Source organism: Sarcophilus harrisii, chromosome 1 (genome assembly GCF_902635505.1).
Source record: "Sarcophilus harrisii chromosome 1, mSarHar1.11, whole genome shotgun sequence".
NCBI lineage: Eukaryota > Metazoa > Chordata > Mammalia > Dasyuromorphia > Dasyuridae > Sarcophilus > Sarcophilus harrisii.
This window is the reverse complement of record NC_045426.1, coordinates 313029230-313052291: the sequence shown is the minus strand read 5'-3', so window position 1 is coordinate 313052291 and position 23062 is coordinate 313029230. Positions and strand designations below refer to the sequence as shown.

The window sequence follows — 23062 nt, the reverse complement described above, 5'->3', positions numbered from 1 at the left end:
CTCCCCCCCCTCCCCCCTTCCTTATCTCCGTTCGCTCCGCCCCCTCGGTCGATTGGTCTGTCTTCCTCTATCTGGATCCGATCGGCATTTCGGGCCGCGACTCCCGACGCCTGGAGTTGAGCTGGCGGGAGATGGAAGGGGCTGGCGCTCGCAGCTGAGCTGGGGGCACTTGGCGGCCTCGGCGGGGCCGGAGCGGGTAGCAAGGGCTGCCTCCCCTCCTCCTTCGGCGGCTGCAGCCATGGAGGACTCGGTGGCGAAAGTGCTCAGCTGTGAGGAGAAAGAGAAGGTGCCCCTCCGGAGCGTGCGGGTGGGACGGGGCCTCGGGGCGTCTCGGGAGAGGGGGGAGGGTAAGGGGCCAGGTCGGGGAGGGCTTTGCTCAGTTTCCCCGCTGCGGAAAGTGAATCTTTGGAAGATCTCCCCTTCTCCCTCTCCCGCCCCCGACCTCGTGTTTACTTCCGACAACCACCACATTTCCTTAGCGCTTTAAAGTTTGCGGAAGGCTTTACACCTGCTATCTCTGGACCCCGGAAGAAGCTCCCCTCGTTTTACGGATGAGAGAAGCGGCGCAGAGGGGGGTGGGGATGGGGGGGGGGTCACGCAGCGTTGCTACTTCCTGTCCGACGCTGCGTTCGAACTCAGGTTTTCCTGATTGAAAATCTGAGCGCTCCGTGCCCCAATTCTGCCCCCCCCCCCTTCCCCCTCCCCCGCGGAATGTAAGCCCCTGGAGATCTAGCACTGTGTGGTTTTTTAAGTGTTCAGCACGCGCCCAGTACTTACTCTTCAATTCAATAAGCATTTATTGAGCACCTATTGTTCACGGGATGCTAAGCGCTGGTGATGACAAGCCCCAAATAACCACCGTTCTTGTTGCACTGAAGTATCGGTTCTCTCTCCTGGTCCCTCTGAAAGAGGAGAGAAACCAAACGAGGTTAGGAAAGAAAAAAAATCCAGGGAATGTTTTCAGAGAAATTCAGAAACTCAAAAATCAAATTGCATGCTTCCCCTGTGCTCCGTGCAAAAGCGCTGACACTTCCCATCTGCGCCAGCCCCTTATCTAAGTCTAGGTAGGCGGACCGCTATCCCTTTGGTGTTTCTTTTGGAAATGAGTAATTCTAGATTGCTGCCTTTCTCTCCCCAGTTGAAGGAAAAGCTGGCATTCTTAAAAAGAGAGTACAGCAAGACATTGGCTCGATTGCAGGTAGGACATTTTTTTCCCTGAAAAGCAAATGTTCCCTTCACAAATGACAGTATTATTATCATACTGATTATTATCACTTTAGTGGAAAAAGCTTTGAGGAAACTTAATTTTATTGAAATTGCTCCCGGACTTTTTGTTTTGTATAGCGGGCTCAAAGAGCTGAGAAGGCAAAAAATTCTTCAAAGATTGAACAGAGTTGTATGCTTAAACAGGAAACCTCAAAACAAGCAAACTCAGGTAAAAAATCAGCCAATTCATTTTGTTCATTTATACCTGTTGAACTAATTTGAATATTATCTTACAAATCAGAAAGAATTTTTTTTATATTTACTTTTTTTTTGCTTAGTCTTTTTATCTCTCAGCCTTTAAATATAAATCTTGGTTAAGATGGGGTGAAAAAAAAATTAGGAAACAAAGGAAAAGAATTTGGAGAAGTAGGTAATTCTGGATCATATACATATAGCGGGAAACATCCTTTTCTCAATGAAATTAATTCTGTATGTAAATTAGCTTTAAGATTATGGTAACTAGCAAGCTGTTCACAGTTTTAATATAGTGCAGTATCGTAACCTCTCTTTAAGTTTGGGAAATGTATCTTATTTTATTTTTGTTTCTTCCTACAACCCATCACAATGCACTAAACATTCAGAACTTAGTACTAGAAGAGTAACAACTTTTAGTGAAGTGTAACAATTTATATTCATATAGTATTTTGCATTTTTTTTATTATATACTATTTTTTTAAAAAATTCCTACAACTTCTTTTGAGGTAAGTAGGACAGGTATTATTGGCCCAGTTTTATAGATAGAAAATTATACCTCTAAGAATTCTTATTTGTTCATGGCTATTCAGTTGGTAAGTAAAGCAAACAGGACTTAAATTCAGATCTCTTTTTTTCTTGGCCTACTGATTTTTTTCCTCACATTAATGGAATATCTCCTTTATGAAATGTTTCATTTTCAGACAAATTATAGTTTAGTGCCTAACATCCTAGTCATAAACTATTTTTGTCTCCCCAGAGCCAGAAGATAAATTCTCTCCTGATGATAAATTAGAAACAGATACACTACAAATCGATGCCTGTCTTGATGCAGAAATCAAGGAGAAAACAGCAGTCACACTTGACTTTGAGTCTGAGTTATTGAGCACTGGTAATGACTCATCAGGAGTATGTCCTGAACATGTAGGTGATAACTGCCAGAAGAATTTTTTTAATAACATCACTGAACCAGATAATGAGAAAAAGCAAAATAAACAACCACTGAATAGAATGAAGAACCGAAAAAAGATACTGGTATCAAAAGGAAGTGAATCTTTCTTTGTCTCTAATTCACTTATAAATTCTGGACAAAGACAGCAAAAACAAAGATTTGCTATAGAAAATCCTGAGTTGCCTGTGTTTCACATAAGAAATCAGTTTTCATGTGGTGAAAATGAAATGCAGAATTCTCCAAGATCAACCACAGAAATCAGTGAATGTCTTGTTGCTCCAGCTACTGAACTTGAAAATGATGCCAGTGGAATTTTGAAAGATCTTCCTCGGATAGCTGCTCTTTCTTTACATAATCCTTTGGATGACAGTAACATTCAGCAGCTTGGGTGTGTTTCTTCTGAAAAAATCTGTGATAACTATAAACTGGCTACTCAGTGTTCAATGAACCTTACTCATATTTCACCTAAAAAATTAGAGGAAGGAAGACAAGAATATGTTATCTCTCCAGGTGACCAAATGGTAAATGATGATATCAATGTGGATAAGATGTCAAACATTCTCATCTTGCCATCGGATGACAAGTCATTTTCTGCAGATGAGCTTAATTATTCATTATGTAAAAACACACATATCGATGAACAGAATCATAGCTTGAAGCCTTTTGAATCTTTCAGTAACTTACTTAATAATAGAGATGAAAATCTTCAAAAGAAAGAGGTCCTCAGTGAGAATGTGAGTCCTTCCATAGAAATGATCTCTCCTGGTCCTTCAGAAAATCCTTTAAATTCTTGTACAGTGTTTGATGGTCTTCCTTTTCCTGTGGAATATTATGTTAGGACAACACGACAAATGTCAAATTGTCAGAGGACGATAAACCTGGAAGCTGTAATTCAGAATCAATTAGGTGTAAAAAGAAAAGGATTTAAGCATAAACGTAAACCGGTTATGAAAAACTTGGATCTGTCCTCCCAAGAGCAAAGTGAATTTCCATTATCTGACCAAGGGAGTTCAAGTAGTCCTTTACAAAAGTCTTTCTCATCAACTCCTGAAGGCAGCCCTAGTGCTTTGCCTAATAAAGACAATGATTTTGCTCTGAACACTTGTAAAAGACGATCAAGTAGAAGACAGAGAGGGAAAAGATTCTTTTACAAAAAAGTAGATGATCCAGACTCTGAACTGCAAGTTGCTGATAAGCTGAGTATTAAAACTCCCAAGAAAGATGTTGCTTTGTGCAAAGAGATTCCAAAGAAAAAAGAACATGCTCAGGATCAAAAAAAAGTCACAGGAAAATCAAGGTGTACCCTTGTTAATGTTGACAGAAAAGCACCTACATCAACAACAAAAGGTATTACATGTTCAGTTCTTTATTCCTAAATCAGATGTGTGTTCTGTACCACAAAACGCATTGCATGTTAAAGTCCATCCAAATGTTATCTAATTCACTGGGAGGAAGCTGTAACTCATGGTAGAAATGAGTTAGGAACCAAACCATACCGTTTCTCTTTGAGAACCAAATCTCAGAATTTCAGCCTTCAGCCCAACTTCATGGCTCAGAGTCAGGCAGGAATTCCTAGTTTCAGATCCTGTCTCAGATACATACTAGTTATGTCAAACTGGGCCACTTAACTATTTTGTGCTTGAGTTTTCTAATTTGTAAAATGGGGTTAACAATAACACCTACCTCTTAGCATTGTTGTGAGGATCAATTGAGAAAACATGTAGAAAATTTTGTAAAATTTTAAATGATACATCAATGCTAACTATGATTATTAAGAGTAGTTATACAGTAAAGAAAAACCTCTGAACTTATGTAGCTGCCTCTGAATAAAGTGCTTTGCCAAAAGTGATTTTTCTAGACATAAAAATTAGGAACAGGGGCAGTGTTTAATAAGTATGTCTCTAAAGCATTTTTAGATTTACAAAGTTTTTCTTTACAGCAATCTCATGAGATAAGTAATGTAAGTATTTCAGTTTTATGGATGAGAAAACTGAGATCCAAAGAGCTTGTGAGTCAACTGAGGTTACATAGTATCAGAAGTAGGACATTAATCTTCTGACTTCTAAATTTAATGTTCTTTCTTGTATTGTTCTGCCTCCCATCACAAAGTAATAAGCTTTCATTTCTGTTAGTATAGGAAATCAGATTCATTAAGACTGGTGCAAAAAAAGTGGTTTGGGCAACTGACTGTATTCTCCTGGGACCCAAACACATGCACAGAAGAGTCCTCATGTTTTTATACTCTTCTTTCCCTTCCATGGTCCCATTAATATTTCCAGTCAAATTCTAGATCAAGGGATACTTTTGTCTCAAGGTATGTTGAATTCCTTAATGCAGCTTTAAGAGTAATACAATGCATGTTAAAAGTAATATAGATTCAGGGAATTAACAACAGAAAGTATCCTGTTGAAGTTGAAGTAAAAGTTGATTAGTAGCTAGACGGTGTCCCTGCTTTTTAATAGTTTTTTTTTTTAAGGCAGAAACCTTATTTTCAGTATTATAACATTACAAGTATTGTTAAAAAAATGCTCTAATGACTTATTTGAATCTTATTCCAAAGCATTGGTTATTTAAATTGCTATGAAAGCCAATCAAAAACCTGTTTTTCCTCTCAGATTTTAATTTTTTCTTTTTTCTTTTTCTTTTTTTTTTTTTTTTTTTTTGTTAGGGAAACTAGATTATATTCAAAATAAGAATCTTCATTCTTCTATTGGTAATGACTCCTTGATTTTGGATGATACCAGTTTTGATCTTTCATTTCATCTTAAGAATGAGATACTTAGTTTTGAGAAGTTGTCCGCAGGAAGCAACAGCATCACTGACTTTGATTTGCCTGATGAGGAGTTTGGTTTTCTTAAACTTGAGAAATTAAAGTCTTACTCAGCAAAAGAAGTGGAACCCTTTGAATCAGGAGATGGAAAAAAGTGTAATGAAGAAAACTGTATTTCTTTGGAGCCACTGGTGCCTAAAAAACAAGTTACAGAAAAGGAGAATTTAGCGAATGATATTACTGTAACAAGAAACTCACATCCAAAAAAACCAAAGAGTATTCCTCCAAATATGTTACTTTTCACACCTTCTAGTACTAACCTGCCTGCCACAAATAACCAGCTTGAAGCAGATATGTGTTCTCCTGTTTTCCCTATCCTAGGTCCTACTCCAGTCTTTGGCTCCCAAGTTCACAGTGGAAGTATGGCTACAGAAATTACTGCACCTACTTTTTGTACATCTAAACATATTTACTTGAAAGAACCAGACAGTCTTACAGGAGATAATCAGTGTAATAATTCACCTAATACGTTGAAATTGGATGCTAACATACATGCATTAGATAGGGAAATAAAAAAACAGCCTGACCAAATAGTATCTTGTGAAAAGAAATTTGATAGTGACTGTGGTTCTCAAGAAACTCTTCCATCTGTTGATTCAATCACTTTCAAAGAAAGACTATTATTGGGAAGCACTTTCCAGGTATGATTTCACTTCTTAAATGGAAAAAAAAAAAAGGATTGATGCCTTTCATTGTTATGTTTATTTTTAAGTATATGCTGTCTCTTATATCAAATAACTAACATCAAAAAAGAAAGGAAAAAAGGTGGCTTAACAAAACTGAGCAATGGTATGTCTATCTGTGTCATATTCCACACTCACTTCTACAGTGAAGAGAGTGACAGACATTTTCCTAACTTTCTTCAGGTTCAAGCTTGGTCATATAAATTACACAGTGCTCAGTTTTAATGTTCTTTCCATTTCCATTGTCATTATATATGTTGTTTTCATGCTTCTATTTACTTTGCATTGATTCCTCTATGGGCTCTCTTTGGCATATAATAGGTGCTTAATAAATGTTTATTGATTGATTTCTTTAATTCTTGTAATTTTTTATGGCACAGAAATATTTTGCCATATTCATGTACCACATTGTATATAATCATTTCCCAGTTGATGAGTATTTTGTTTCCAAAAGTATTGCTATTTTTGTTTAACTTTTGGGCTTATATCTCTTTAGCATATATCTCTAGAACTGGGATCTCTGGATTAAAAGATGTGGACATTTTAGCCACCTTCATAACAATTGCCAATTGCTTTCCAAAATGCTTTTCCATCTTTCATCATCTCTGTCATTTTTCTGAGCTTGGGTTGAACTCTCAAGAATTATTTTGATTTGGATTTCCTATTATCAATGATTTTAAGCATTCATGTTGCTAATAGTTTGTAATTTGTCTTTGAAAAATTATTTGTTCATGTCCTTTAATCACTTATTCATTAGGTAATGACTCTTAATTCTTGGATATCTGAGATAAGAAAAGGAAACATTCTTTTCTAATCAACTTCATCTCTTAGTGCATTATCTTTGTTTGAGGAAAAAATTTTCAATTCCATGTTAAGAAAGTTATCTTATTTTTTCCGGTCTCTAGGTCTCTTTTCATTAGGAATTCTCTCCTTTGCTATAGTTGTGAAAAGTACTTGACTATTGAAATATGCATATGTACATATATATCTGTGTCATTTGGGTTCTTAAGCCTTTTAAAGTCATGAACCTTACTCAGACTTGTGAAAGGGGTCCAAAACAGGAGTCTAGTTAAATCATGAGCCCCAGTATAAATTCATACCCTCCTTGGTATGAGATGTGGGTCTAAACTTAGTTCTTGTCAAATAGGTAATTCTTTCCAAAGTTTATATTCTTAAATTTGTCTAATATTGAATTACTGCGTTTGATTGTTTCTAAATCTTGCTTATCCTGTTTCACTGATTTTTTTTCTATGTTTTAACCAGTACCAAATGATGATTACTGCTTTATAATATAATCTCAAGTCTGTAAATGGCTATTCCTTCATTCCTACTTTTCATTACTTCTCTTTGAAATGAAAATAAAAAGCACCCCAAGAGATCATATGAAATAGATTTCTCGGTTAGAGTGTCCCTCAACCAGGTCCAATCACTCGCTATCCAGTGCACAAAGGGATCATGAGTATTTTCTGAAACTGGGATTTTGGGGACCTCAGCTACAAGTCAAGAAGTAGACCCAAGAAATATTAGGGTGATTTTCTTTGTTTCTGAGAGATGCCATATGAGTATAAAAGTACCATATGAAATGAAACTAAAGGTATCAGAAATGATCATGTGAAATAGATTTGGGGGAGTATAATGGTTAGCAGCATGGAACAACCATGATATAGACATCCTTCACAGGTTACAAAGATTTGCTACTTATTTACCCACAATAGTTCAGTCAAGACTAAGGAAGACAAAGGTGATTAAGTAACTTGTTTTTGGTGGGGACAAACAAAGTCTCTGGGGAAAGGGAGATAGGGAGGGTAGGAGGATCTAGGGAATAAAGGAGGAAAAACAAGAAGCGTTTGATTATCTGAAGATAAATTGATCTAGACAATTTCTAAGATTAAAGACAAGATGGATAGATGGATGAACAATCCTTTACTGTTTCACATTCTATGCAAACAGAATAGTCTAGGAAAATTGACCTGATTATATGATTAATTATAGGAATGGGATGGGCTTATTTTAGCAGTTCCTGAGAACAAACTGGTTTAGAATTCACAAGCTGGTTTAGAGTTCCCATCACTTTGATATTCTAAATCTTTTGTTTATAGCAAATGAATTTTATTTAGCTCTATATATTGCCCACTTGTCAAACATACTTTGTAGGAATGAATCTATTAAGTAATATCTATTAAGTAATAATTTCTCCTCAAATTGACCCTAAATTTCGATGAAACCATTTAGAAAATGTTTTTAATGTGTTCTTTTGATATGACTAATATAATTTATCCTTAAAAATTGGAAAGTTATATAAAAAGGTCTTGCTTTTCTAATGAAAATATTACTGGGGCTTATTGCTTATTTTAGAAAAAAATATATAGAACATTAATGTAGATATCAGTAAAAAATTTTAAGTTAATATGCTGTTTTCTCTTCCTACAGACTAAGGTAAGAGGAGATCCTGTTGAAATTTGGCATGATACTTTGGAACTGGGCAACCTACAGCTGGTATCAAAGTTAAAGGTCAGAACACTATCTTTTGTACATCATTGTCTCCATAATTTCTGATAAATTAGATGAATTATGAAAACAAAAAAAAATTGATATGCTACTGCCTTCCATTTAAGAAAGTATATAAATATTTTTTTTAATTCAAATTACAATTGAAACTGAAGTAAAATCAGTTCAGTCAGTCAACCCTCCCCCTTTTTTTTCTGTTAAAAAGATTTTCTTGTAAGGAATATGGATATTTTAAATCTTTTTATGGAGATTCCAAGAGTAGCTTGTATAAATATTTTAAATTGAACAGGTTTTGTATCTGAGTGAAGGGAAATTACTCTTTAAACTTTCTTATAAAGAGGAGAAACTATAAACAAGGTAGTGTTTTAAACAGTGTACTTTATACTTTCCTAGGCTGGATTTTTACTACAATTTCATATGGCAAAGCAGCTAATGTTTAATGTCATTGGGTTACAGGGTTTAATTGAACAAAGAAAGTGTAGCTATAAATTCTGATACCTGAAAACAAATTAGGATTTACATGGTAGCTAATTCCTAAAGAAGCCCTCCTTTTTTCTTTTTTTTTTTTCTTTGTCTTTTTTTTTTTTATTTAATAGCCTTTTATTTACAGGATATATGCATGGGTAACTTTACAGCATTAACAAGCCAAACCTCTTGTTCCAATTTTTCACCTCTTAGCCCCCACCCCCTCCCCCAGATGGCAGAATGACCAGTAGATGTTAAGTACATTAAAATATAAATTAGATACACAATAAGTATACATGACCAAAACGTTATTTTGCTGTACAAAAAGAATCAGACTCTGAAATATTGTACAATTAGCTTGTGAAGGAAATCAAAAATGCAGGTGGGCATAAATATAGGGATTGGGAATTCAATGTAATGGTTTTTAGTCATCTCCCAGAGTTCTTTCTCTGGGCATAGCTGGTTCAGTTCATTACTGCTCCATTGGAAATGATTTGGTTGATCTCATTGCTGAGGATGGCCAGGTCCATCAGAACTGGTCATCATATAGTATTGTTGTTGAAGTATATAATGATCTCCTGGTCCTGCTCATTTCACTCAGCATCAGTTCGTGTAAGTCTCTCCAGCCCTTTCTGAAATCATCCTGTTGGTCATTTCTTACAGAACAGTAATATTCCATAATATTCATATATCACAATTTATTCAGCCATTCTCCAACTGATGGACATCCATTCAGTTTCCAGTTTCTAGCTACTTCAAAAAGGGCTGCCACAAACATTCGTGCACATACTGGTCCCTTTCCCTTCTTTATAATCTCTTTGGGATATAATCCCAGTAGTAACACTGCTGGATCAAAGGGTATGCACAGTTTGATAACTTTTTGAGCGTAGTTCCAAACTACTCTCCAAAATGGTTGGATTCGTTCACAACTCCACCAACAATGAAGCCCTCCTTTTTTCAAACTCTCCTTTTTCTCTCTATCTTTCCCTCCCTCTTCCCCTTATCTTCATGCTATGTAATGGTATTTTTGATGTGCTCTGATTAAGGTAAATTGGTTTTTTTTTTTAAAGTCCACACCTATAAATTAGGGAGTGTTATTTACATTATTAAAAGATCTTTTTATAAAAGGATTTACTACCAACTTCCTTTTAAGAAGTTTTAGAAAGGAGGTTTAAGGATGAATTAAATGAATAAAAAAATCATATTATGCACTTATCTTGTGGGAAACACTCTGCTTTGTGCTGCTGATACAAATGCAAAAGCAAAGATAGTTCTTGCCCCCAAGGAGTTAATATTTTAGTTAGGAAAGACAATAGTGAAAAGAGTGGTGGCTTAGAGGGACCACCTTAGACTTGAAAATTACTGGCTTTGTAGAGTGGCTTCTTTCAGAACTGAAGGAGTAGCTTGTTGTTTACAGGGAATGGGAAACGTGAAGACCTAGCTGGGGTATCTCTGATACAGTAAGCCAGATGAGGCTGTCATCAATCTGGTAGTTTTTTTTTAAATGTGATTAAGACTCCCCAATTTATAGGTGTAAGCTTTTAAAATAAAATAAAATAATTATCTTTATCAGGATGCCATTGGCCAAGAATAATGATTGGAAAAAGGGAATAATCCAGGAATATACTATTAGGTAAACTCTTAATTTCAGTTTAGAGTCCAGCTGCTTTATTTTAATAGCTGAATTATAACTGAGAACGAGAGGAATTAAGTGACTTGTCTTAGGTTGTAGATTCAGTCTTATGTGGAAGAGCTGAAGTTGCAATCCAGGTCCCAAGGCTCCAAATCCAAAGTGATTTACTTTATACAATGTACCTTTACTCCTTTACTGCATAAGATTTCATTGTACTCTTGATTAGTATACAGAACAATGTATTTTTGCCTGCTAATACTTAACCTCAAGTTTATTATCCTTGTAGACATGAAAACAATAGTTAAAGTAGGTAAATCTTTGCAGATACAATGCAGATACACAATGCAAGTGTCTTTCTATATTTCATGTACTTCAAATCTAAAATGAGTATTTTTTTGAAGTCATTTGTAGCATAAAAATGGGTGTCAATTTTGTAGGGGAAACTAGGACTTAAATGTTTGTGTTCAAGTCAGTAAATTTGGAGCATCTACACTATTGGGTGCTCAGTGGGTACAAAAATAATTAGGACCAAATCATATTCAGCACTTGAGGCATTTGTTCTTCTGTTGACAAGACCCATGAATCTTAATTTTCCTTTGGCTGTAATAGAACTTTAACCCTCTACTTTATTTAGGGTGCCATGGTAGAGTTATTTACATCTCAGGTTCTCTTAGGTCATCTGTTTATCCCTCCCCTAAGACCTCCATTCATACAGACATCCCAGACAGTTGATCATCCAGCCTTAGCTTGGATGCCTTTCTTGATAAGTAATTAGTAAAATGTATATAAAGCAAATTTGATATTACAGGGAGCCATTACTTTTGGAATCTAGAGACTTGACTGTGAGTCAAAACTTAGATATTTAATTTTATGTGACCTTTTGAAGTCACTTCAATTCATTTTTATGACCTATAAAATGGAGATTATAATACTTATACAATCGAAGGATTGCTATAAAGATAATACTTCATAAACGTTAAAGAATGATTGAAGTATGCAGTCTTGTTATTATTTCTTCACATTAACTTTTCCTCCTTTGTGACAGAATCCTTCAAATTCCTGTTCTGTGGATGTGAGTACTGTGTGGTGGGAAGTAACTGGCTGTAAGGAATCATGTATCATAACTGCCTGTGAATTTACAGTTTCTCTCTGGAAATTTCTGGATAACTGGCAGTGGAGAAAAGTTCACACATGGCACTTCACAGAGGTAGGACTCAGAGATATTTGTAAGTGGAATTGACCATAAGCATAGGTATAAGGATTAAGAGGTACTACTTATTCACAAAGCAAATATTGGAAAGCACGAAAGAATCTTATCTATATCTCTAGTTTTATACAAGCCCTAGAATTTTGTCAGATTTCTAATTTGACTTACTCTATTTGCTTTTACTTCTGCTTTCCAAAACATGATTCTACTTTCTGACGGTTATATTAATTTTTATTATTGGATCAACAAAAACTTTTTGCTCTTTACCAAGTTTTTATTAATACTGATCCCTTTCCCAGAATGTTATTCATATACTAAGATATATTTGTAGATATATAGTTTTGGGGGAGGGTTTGGAAGCAGTGTGTTAGTTTGCTATTTAAAATGAAATAAAGAAAATAAAGTCAAGAAATGGTTCTTTTGTTGTTTTAGATTCCAGTACTACAAATTATTCCACTTTGGGATGCTTGTAATCTTGTGTGTGTTGCTTTGGGACATCTAGAAATTAGAGAAATCAGGTCTGTAAATTTAAAGCTATGTTTTTTTTTCTTTATTATTGAAACAGTAAACCAGCACATTGAGTGCCTACTATTCTGTACTAATCTTTAAATACCTACTTATTCACAGGATAAGGATTTTGAAAGAATTTTGATTTATATTAAAAGAGTAAGATCTACAAACTCATAGGTAGTAAAATGGCATTCTTGAATGCATCCTGCTTTAGTGGAAAGAGTAATGAATGTGTAGTCAAAGGAGGTCTATATTTATATTTCACCTCTGATTCATATTAGCTATTTGACTTTGATTTTTCTGAAGCTTAGTTTCTTTGTCCAGAAAATGGGAAAATGGGGGAGATTAATAATGTTTCTTATGAGAATGGTGTTTTCTAAGTCTTAAAATACCATATAAGGCTAAATCAAAAATGATTTCTTTTTAAAGTATGACATTGTAAAGATGTACCATTTCTATACCTCAAAAAAAAATTCCTTTCTGTATTTTAATCTATGCCCCATTTTATTCCCTATGTTTTCTTCCATTCTGATTTTGTTTAGATTATTATTTTCTTCTGCTGAGGATGAATGCTTAAAGCAGTCACTTGTAAAATCTGGAAATATAAAAGCAGTGCTTGGACTTAGACACAAAAGACTAGTCTGTAGCAATGGGACCCTTCATGATCACCAAGTAGACCTCATGACCTTTTCAGGATCTGGAAGGTAAAAGAAGCATTAGTTACACAAATACATCCTTTTTATTTTTTAAGATAAGGAGCTAATTTGGTCACAGTCTTAAAGTACAAATTGGGTGACAAAAGGGGTGGTTTCCCTGTCTTATGGGCATAACTGGAATGAGCAAAGGACCAGGTGAACGTTTTGGGGAATTTTTCCAGAAACAATTCAGATACATTAGGAGAAGGAGCCATAACAGATAAAAATAGTAGAATAGAAACATAGAGAGAGATAGCTAGAGCAAGAACTCTGGCACAAGGTAGTTCTGTTAGCAGAACACATATCCTTCTAGTAGGGCAACAAGGGAAAAAAATTTGCTTAGGAATTAGGAAATTATGGTTGTCCTTATTTTTTCTTGAATGGTATTGAAGAGTTACCTTTATTCAGTTTTCTATTTTCTGTTTTATCTGATTTGGCTAAAAAGAAATAAGCAAGAAAAGAAATAGAAATATTCTGCTTAGAAAAGAATAGAATTAAATTTCTGTTTTTTTGTCAAATAATCTTTGAAATAATGAATACTAAGTGTCTGTGCCACATTTGGTATATAGAAAGACTATGTTCTTTTTTTTAAGTTGCTTATACTTTTAAAAATATGGCAATAAGAACTTTTTTATTTGTGTTTTTTTGTTATGAAATTTTATGATGCAACCTCTTTCTGGCTACTAGATTAGTTTCGGGGTAGAGTTTAATAATGCGTCCTGCCTAGAAAAATCTTCATTATGAGGTTCCAATTCTTAATATTCATTAAAATCCAGAAGTAAAGAAAAACAAACTTTGATGTCTCCAGAAGAAACCATCTTGGCTTTTGCTGAAGTTCAAGGAATGCAAGATGCTTTGCTTGGCACCACCCTGATGAGCAATATTGTTATCTGGTAAGTTTTCCTTTTGTAGTAAATTTTGAAGTTACTGTGCAATAAAACATCATTAATTCCTGCCTAGAATGGAAAAGGTCATTCTGAATTATAAAGTATATATGTATAAATAGATTGCTTTTTATTTCCAATTCAGAAGAAAAATAATCTAACAGCCATATTTTTTCCTTTGTTTTAATTCATGCTTTTTCTTTATGCTACATTTTATTTATTTTTTAATATAGCTCTCCACCACACTGAGTCATCCCTTATAACAAAGATTTAAAAGGATAGAATGAAAAAAAGAAATTCAGCAAATTCAAGCAACACATAAACTAGGATGATGCAATATTTCATACCTGTAGTTATTTTTGGAATGAAAGAAGGAAATTGATGTTTAAAAACTTTTTCTGAGGCCAAACGTAATCATTACAATAAAATATTTGTGAGGAAATACAATTTCATTCTTTTCAAGTATGTATAGTAGCAAGAATTAAGGTTTTTTAAGTTTTTGAGAAGATGAGATGAAATTATGTGCTTAAGCACAAATATCTTTATTTTTATATATATAGGCATGCACGCATATATGTAAATACACAATTCATATTCACATACACACATACATACACATATATCTATATACACACATACATAGACCCACATGCATACTCTGACATAGATTTGCATGTGCATTTATCCATATGTAAACATGCATTTAAAATAATAATAATGTGGCTAACATAATGTAAATGTCTCTCTTGATTGAATCTTTAAATTTGATTTTGTCCCAAGATCAATAGCCCTACTTTTTTATTCTAGTAAATTTTACTCCTGATCCTTGTTGTAGTATTTCTATATACTTTAATTCCACTCCTTAATTTACTTTTCTATTAACCTCCCCCTACCTATGGATCCCTCCCTTATCTTTTCCCCTCACCCTTTCCTTCTCTTTTTATCCCATTCCCATTAGTCTACACACCTTATCCCACTCTGATTAATCTAAACACCCTTCTTTATCTTTACCATATCTATTTTATGCTCTCCAAATCTCCCTTTATCCCTTTCCCATTAATCTACACACCTTGTCCCACTGCTACTGCTACCTTGTCCCACTCTATATACTGTATAGAAAGTATATACATCCTTCTATACCCTATTTTATCCTTTTCCATTTGAATGGGGCTGATTGGATGACGTTTTCTCAGTTTGAGACTGTCATATGATCCCTATTCCCAGAGCCAGAAGATCAGGTCTTGGACCTTGGGTTGCAGGCAGTCATATGTCCTCTAGAGGTAGGATCCTCAGGACATTACGGGAAGTGACAAGTGACAGTGAACAGATAACATTGGTGACCATTGATCAAAGATGGTTATGTCCTTTTAGTTTATCCAGTGAAAAGTCTTGGATCTTTTGCTATTTAAACCCTGACAAGCCGGAAGCTGGTCAGGTTCCATGAGCACATGGTGGGAGCTTGGGATGACTCCCAGTATATATCTGGGCCTCTCCCTGCAAGGCCTAAATTAATACTTTCTCTTTGTACCTGAAGATGACTCTGATTAGTTAATTTGGGAAAGGGGGCCTAGCACCCATCCCATACACATTCTTCCTTCCTTCCTCCCATCTTTCTTTATAGATTTTGAAGAGTGCTATACCCTTTATGGTATATATGTAGTATTGCCTATAACCCATTCCCAATGTGAGTAGGTTTTCAGAACTATGAACCTTCCTTTCCACTGTAATGCCTTTACATGTTCTTCCTCTGTACCTCATTTGTAGAATATAATTACTATTTTTACCTTTTCCTAGGCAGTTTTGCTTCTTAGAGTTATATTGATACTCAACTCTGTCCCAATCTTTCTTTTGAGCTACCCAATTACTGGCATCAATCTTAAATTTCCATGTAAATAACATGAACAATTTGTCCATATTAAGTTCCTTGAAATTATTAATCTTTGATATGGGCTCTTATTTTTTTTTTTTTTTATTAGGTTTGGGTTTGGTTGAGATAAAGTCCTGAAAATCTCAAGTTCCTTGAATATCCATTTTTTTGTTCATTCAATATTATGGATAATTTTGCTGAATATGATTTTTTTTTTTAGCCACAAGCCTAGTTCCTTTGATTCTCAGTACATATGATTCCAAGTCTTTTATTGTAGCTGTTGATAAGTCTACAATTCTAATTGTAGCTCCAATATAATTGAATTGATTTTTCCTTGTTTCTTGCAAAACTTTCTTTTTGGTCTGAGTTTTTTGAAATTTAGCAATAATGTTTTCAATGGTTCTAGGTTGTCAAGAAGATAAAATGGACATCTCTCAGCTAGGTATTCATAGTTCCCCTCAATCTAGCCATGACTTGCATCTCTAACCTTATCATCAAATACTTTCCCCTTGAATTTTTCTTATTTGAACTTTCCTTCTTGCTTCAGAATATACCAGGAAAATTACTATTTCTGTATCTGTTCATGTACCACTGGATTACCTTTTCAACATCTAGTACTTATTATTTTGTTACTTGTATTTTATATATGCACACCCTCCTATTAGTACCTATTATTTATACTAAGAATAATTATGTGTATATATGTATAAATATATAAGTGAATGTGTATGTATGTACAAATAAAAAGTGTTATTGATACCCAGAGGGAGAGGTTGCTGTTATGGTTAATGGTCAGGGAACTCTGTGGAAGACTTGAATTAGGCGTAAAAGTAAGGATAAAATGTACATAAGCAGAAGAGAGACTGGGTAGGAAGGAACACATGGCATTCTAAGTTGGCAGAATATGTGAACAAAAGTAGAAGCAGAGGTGCTTTCGTGGGAGTAGAAGGATTGTTAAATTTAAGAATCTACATTAATATCAAAAGTATTTATTAAGTGCCTCATGTTTACAAGGTACTGTGTTAGACTCTGAGAATATGAAGTTGAAATCATTAGATTTAGACCTATATTAAAGAGGTTGTTTAATGCCAGCCTAAAGAATTTAGACAATATCTTTGAAAAAATGAGGAACCACTGAAGACAGGGGAAGTGACATAAGGAAAACATAACTTTTAGATGGCTAAATCTGGCAACAGTGTGTAGGATGTATTGGGTAGAGAAGAGACTAGTAGGCAGCAGGAAAAGCTGTTTTGTTAGGAACAATTAGGAAGCTCATGCAATAGATTGAGAATAAGATTATAAAAATCTGCATTATGATGATTATAGTGGGAGTAGGAAGGGAGACAATGAATGAATATTAAGGAAGAATCTATGTGAGTTGTCCCACTAGTTAGATATTAGGTAGAAATCAGAGATGACTTTGATTTAGGCCATTAATAATTGAGAGAATGAAAGAAATAGGAAATTCAAGAGAAAGAGCTAGTTTAGAGGTAGGAAGGGGAAAACATTTCCCATGTTTAGTCTGAGGTGATAGAAAAACATCTAGTAGAAATAATCATTGTGCAATTGAGAAAAGCTATTCAAAAGAGAGGAGAAATAAAAATAAATTTGGGAGGCACTAGTATAGAGCTTATGGTTGGTTATATCTGTAAAAGGAGATAATCACTGAGCTAGTGTTTTCATTTGGATGATAATTCATTTTGCCACAGTTGAATAACAGCTCTGCTTCTTTTCTTGCCTAAAGAGTTTAGGTTCCTACCTTCTAGGAAGTTGAAAGTTGAATATAGAGAAATTAGTGTTGTAATTATTCATGCCCTATTTCTATAAAATGAAGCCTTCAAAAGAATTTAATTCAATAATCATTTTGTAAAGCACTTACTATGTACAAGGTATTTTATTATATGGGATATAATATCTTGAGATATAAAAATAAAACAGTAATCCCTGCCCTCAATGAGCTTACTTTTTTTCTGTGAAGTGTAAGAGAGAATAACAGTGGAACCATTCTGAAGAAACCCTGAGAATTCCTAGGCAAATTGGTTTCTGCTCTAAGTGATCAAATTCAATATTAGTTTTCATAACTCTCATTAAAGTTAAGTAGAGGTTCTATTATACTTTTACTTTCTCTTTTTTTCTCTGCTTTCTCATTTTATATTGGTTTTTTTCTTCCCCTTTTCTTTATCCCCATATCATTCTTCTAGCTGGTGCCGTAAATAGAATGCTGGACTTTGTCAGGAAGCCCTGAGTTCAAATTCAGTTTCAGACACTTACCAACTGTCTGGCAAAGAGCAAGTCACTTGACCTATCTGCTTCAGTTTCCTCATCTGTAAAATGGAAATAATAATAACACCCATTTACCAGGGTTTTTGTGAGCATCAAATGAGATTATATTTGTAAAGCATTATGCAAACCTTAAAGTGATATTTAAATGTTAGTTTATTGTTATTCTTATTATCTTAACAGGTATCTTTTGAAGGCCTACTAAAGTCTCTCACCTCCCCACCAGATGAATCCTTTTGATTTTTCCTCAAATTCATTATTATGGGAACTTCCCAGACCATCGTATATGTTTTAGAAAATTTAGAGATCACAGGATATTTTATATACTCAAAAAAGCTGAAAAATTTTAACAACTTGCTTGTGTGTTAATCTGCTGAACCCAATAGAATGAAACATGAAAAGATCCCTGTTAATGAGGTTTTTCCTTTCAGTTCCTGATGTCATAGCAAATCTTTAGTAGTTTTTTTGTTTTGTCTGATTCTTTGGGACCCTATTTGGGATTTTCTTGGCAAAGATACCAGAGTGATTTACCATTTCCTTTTCCAGCTCATTTTATAGATGAGGAAACTGAGACAAATAGAGCAAAGTGACTTGCCCAAGAGTCCTACAGCTAGTACGTGTCTAAGGCTGCATTGAACTCAGATCTTCCTGACTCCAGGCCCAGCATTCTATCCACTGAGTCACGTAGGTATCCCATGACATAGCAAGTACCATCCCAGTTTTAGTGTGACAGTTTAGCCTAGTTAGAGAGCTAATGTGTAGACCTGTAATTGACTTACTCTATGGCTATAAATAAGACTCTGTCCCTTAGTTTTTCAATAATTTATTTCATGGGGATTTTGTGAGAGAATGCATAATGTGAAATTCAGTTTCCTAAAATGAAAGTAATGGCATTTTTTCTTTAATATTAAATTGCCTATTTAAGGGTTATAAAAATTCTTATTTCATTGGTATTTAGGAACTTAAAAACTGGTCAACTTCTGAAAAAGATGCAAATTGGTAATGCCTACCAAGCTTCAATCTGTCACAAAGCCTATTCTGATATGGTATGTATCTTTCTTAAAGTTTAGTGTCTTATTTGTATAGGAGTAGAAGTTCATTCTCCCATTTTCTTTATTTTTACAAAGGAGGGTAAGTAAACTTATTCTGATGTCATAAATGTCATGGATGAAAAGAAATTTTGGAGTATATAACATTTTTATAGCTACAAATTCAATGACTATGAGTATTTAAGGGCTAATAGGCTTAGCAAGAGTGACAAATAATGCTGAAAAGTATTCTCAATAACATTATCACTAGCTCCCTAGTTGGCTACTAAAATTATCTTATTTGCTCTAATAAAAGTGCCAGTTTACAATGAGTATTTTTTAGATGAGAATTTTTCTTTAATTTTTTTAAAAAGCTTTTTATTTTCAAAATATATGCATAGTTTTCAACATTCGCCCTTAACAAATTCAAAATTTTTTTGTGTTCCAAAATTTTTTCTCCCTCCCTTTCACTCCCTCTCTTAGACATTAAGTAATACAATATATGTTAAACATGTGCAATTCTGATAAGAATTTTTTTTTTACAAATATGAGTAACTACTTACAAATTCTTACATATCTCCACTCTTTTTTTTTTTTTTAAAAAGTTCTTTGAAGTTTGGGGTTTTTTTTCCCATATAGAAAAGTTCTAATATAGATGAGAGAGAAGAATGTTTTATATCTGATGTGTTAGCTATCCTTGATTTACAAGTGGCCCATCAACATGAAAAGCTCTTTAAGGCCACTGTCATTAGTAGTGCCATTCCTTGCAGGTTCAGTAGCCATAGGATATTACCACTGCCACGCTATAGGTAGATGTGTTCCTGATACCCATAGTTGAAATATAATCACATTAAAAAAAAAAAAAAAACACTCTTTGGAGTTCTTGTTAGATTTTATATAGTACCATTTGTTCCAGGTTGTTCAGCTACTTCATGGATAAAATATGACTTTTGTTAGCTGATCTGGGAACCCAGTTACTATTAACACTGTTGTATTTATGAGAAATGCATTCTAAGTTCCCAATAGTTTATTTAAAAATAAACTTTTGAAATCTTATGAGTTGGAGATTATGTTCATCAACATGTCTCAGCATCTTGAATTTATTTATTCCCCTTGGCCAATTTTTAATGAAAAAAAATGGAATGTGAAAATAGCAGTAAACATGCTAAACTAAGGGATGAGAAATGATTGCTATGGTATAAAGCAGATGATTGGTATGGACGTTTTAGTGGATAACCAAGTGGGAGGGACAATACCTCTCTCCCATGTTGTATCTTTGACTGAAAAATGTAGGAAAACCCTGAGCTCAACTATCAACTAGTTCAGATTGAAAGTGGATTTATCTATTACTACTTGAAAAATGCTAGATCAGTAGTTAAATCTTAGATACTAGTATCTATATTCTCATCATTAACATTTTATGCAACAACTCAGCATTAATTTTACTTCATTGCCACCAAATTATTTTTAAAAATAAAAAATTTCTTGATGGTTTCATTGACAATCTATTTTTCCTTCTAAATTAGGGGCTCCTGTTTGTTGTTTTAAGTCATCCTCATGGCAAAGAAATTGAATCAATGGGAAATCCTATATTTCGGTTGATTGTGATTAATCCTAAAACGGCTCTAAGTGTTGATGTAAGGCCCTACTCACTTCCCCAAGGCCATACTGGAAGGCAAGTGTACAGGAGATACAATATAAAGTATCATATTTCTTAGAAATTATCTCCAAAAGGTTTAGGAGCAGAGGAAGAGGTATGGTAACCATTAAGTTCCTACATGTGAAGAAGCAATGGTAAAACAATAATAATATTATCTAACTTTATATATAATAAGTTCTTTATATAAGTTCTTATAAGTTCTTTAAAGTTTTCAGAATGGTTTAAAAATGATTTTTTGTTCCACAAAAATAACCCAAGAAGGTAGATGCTATTTTTATCCTTATTTGACAAATGAGGAGTTGTCAAAAAACAAGTAGGTTTTTTTATCCTCTAATTTGATAGCTATATTACTTATATTTTTTATCACATAATTATTATTTACCTTATCATCTAGCAGTCAAAAGGCAAGTAATTTTTTAAATCACTAGTCTGGCTGATATCTGTATTACTGATCTTAATTCTTTTTAAACACAGTCCACAATGAGAGTGTTATAAAAATAATAGGTAGAAATATGGCAAGTTTATAAATTAAGCTCTTAAGATTCCTGTGTTTTGATGCCATTCACATGTATTTTTGGTGGATTTCATATAAGTTCAATTTGTTTTTTATATGTAAGTCAACTTCATCATTTGTCATTTGAGCTAATGCATATCTCTTTACTTCCTACTTTGTATATTTCCATAAAGAAAACTTAAAAAACACCACTATAATTTTACCTACTTGGAAGTTTATATATATTCCTACCAAAAGCTAAATATTTGTGTTTTATTTAGCAGCAATAAAGCTCTCCATTTAAGGAAATTTTGTTAAAAGGTTTTTTAGTTTTTGTAATAGTTTATATAGATACCTTTGCTTTGAAATCATTGCTCTAGGTTCAATCTCAGTTCATTTTCTCCTGATGAAGCTTGAGATTTTTTTAGGAATTATTTTAGGAAATATTTAACTACTAACACCATACCATTGATATGAGGAATACTGGATAGCACTTATTTGTGATGTGTCACTTTTTATTGTTATGGTAATTAGATCTTCTTTGAAAGCTTTTTTGGAATGAAAGTTCTCTAACAACCACAGCTGAAAATTAAGCAATGCAGTCATCTTATCTTTATTAATATATTAAATCTTATTTATCACATATAATCCCTTTTATGTCAAATTTCTTCTTGTAATACTCAGTACATATATGTGTTCTAGATTTCTCTGTCCTATGCATTATCTTAATTAGAGAAAAAATTGAAGAAACTTTAAGATCATAGATTGAGAGCCCAAATGGAGCTTGGAGAAAATCCAATCCAATCCTTTTATTTTACAGATATGGACACTGAGACCAGGAGGACTGAAATCAGTTGATCGATAAATATTTATTTATAGCCTATATTATGTGCCAGTCACTATGCTATTTCACTAGAGATTCAAAAAGTAACAAAAGATAATCCCTGCCCTCAAGGAACTTGCAATCTAATGAAAGTGACATATGCAAGGTCTTAAAGATCTTAGATTTTTATCAGAAAGATTCTCTGACTACATATTCAGCCTTTTTCTTACTTTGGTGTGTTCCTTAGAGATCTTCTAGTTAAATTGAGGCCACTAAAAGCCAGTGGGGTGGTAACACACTTTGCAAATTATCAGAAGATAACTACATTGTAATACAAATGTGTGAATATGTCCAAGTGTCTTGGCTAATTGTCATCTTTCATTGCATTAATCTTTCAGTGGAGACTTATCTAGAAATAGATAGATAAAATATGCTAGATCAGTATTGAGTCAAATAATCTTTGAATTGTGTTGATATAATTTAAATGCAGAAGTTATATTTTGTTTTCTGTACTTGGTTTTAGGTTTCTGGATGGGGACGTGAAGGATAATTTAGCAGCAGCTGTATTAACTTCTGGAACAATAGCTGTTTGGGACTTGTTTCTAGGACATTGTAGAGCTCTGCTTTTGCCCAATTCTGATGGAAATTGGTCTTTTGTTAAATGGTCAGGTACAGATTCTTGTCTACTAGCTGGACAGAAAAATGGAAGTGTGTTTGTGTATAGCTCCATGTGACTTAGACCAACAGGAAATCAAATGGATTCGTGGACATGTTTGAATGCCTTCAATACTTCTGGGATTGTGATTCAAAAGGAAACTAACTGTCATCATTTTGAAGCAAATCAAGTATTTTTCCACCTGATAACTTCTACCCAAAAAATTAAGGTTGTTTCATTTTAATTTGCTTATTCAGAAGTTTACTTTTGGTTCTGGGGAGTATGCTGACTTTGAATGTTTCATTAAATACTGGGTTTTTAAAAGTTGTATAATTTGGTTAATATTTTTCTTGATTCCACATTTGCACTGAAATGGACAATCTAGTTGATAAGTTAAACTTGAAGTACTAATAAATTTTAGTTTTGTAATA

At 34.0% G+C, this 23062-nt stretch overlaps 1 protein-coding gene across 5 annotated transcripts; it reads left to right on the top strand.

Annotated features, from left to right (window-relative positions):
* The first annotated feature begins 47 nt into the window (after positions 1-47).
* On the top strand, positions 48-23062 carry PALB2 (partner and localizer of BRCA2). 5 transcript variants are annotated; one of them, XM_031945302.1, is made up of 13 exons: positions 48-286; positions 1139-1198; positions 1345-1435; positions 2219-3757; positions 5562-5881; positions 8354-8434; positions 11575-11736; positions 12169-12254; positions 12789-12950; positions 13718-13834; positions 18931-19018; positions 20527-20675; positions 22500-23062. In XM_031945302.1, exons 1-13 carry the CDS (start codon positions 239-241, stop codon positions 22708-22710), a joined length of 3114 nt encoding a protein of 1037 aa, XP_031801162.1. In that variant the 5' UTR covers positions 48-238; the 3' UTR covers positions 22711-23062. The 5 variants fall into 5 exon arrangements, 4 of the variants coding, with proteins under 4 accessions (XP_031801162.1, XP_031801158.1, XP_023353382.2 ...); XM_031945298.1 differs by having other exon boundaries at positions 5079-5881; positions 13721-13834; XM_023497614.2 differs by having other exon boundaries at positions 5079-5881.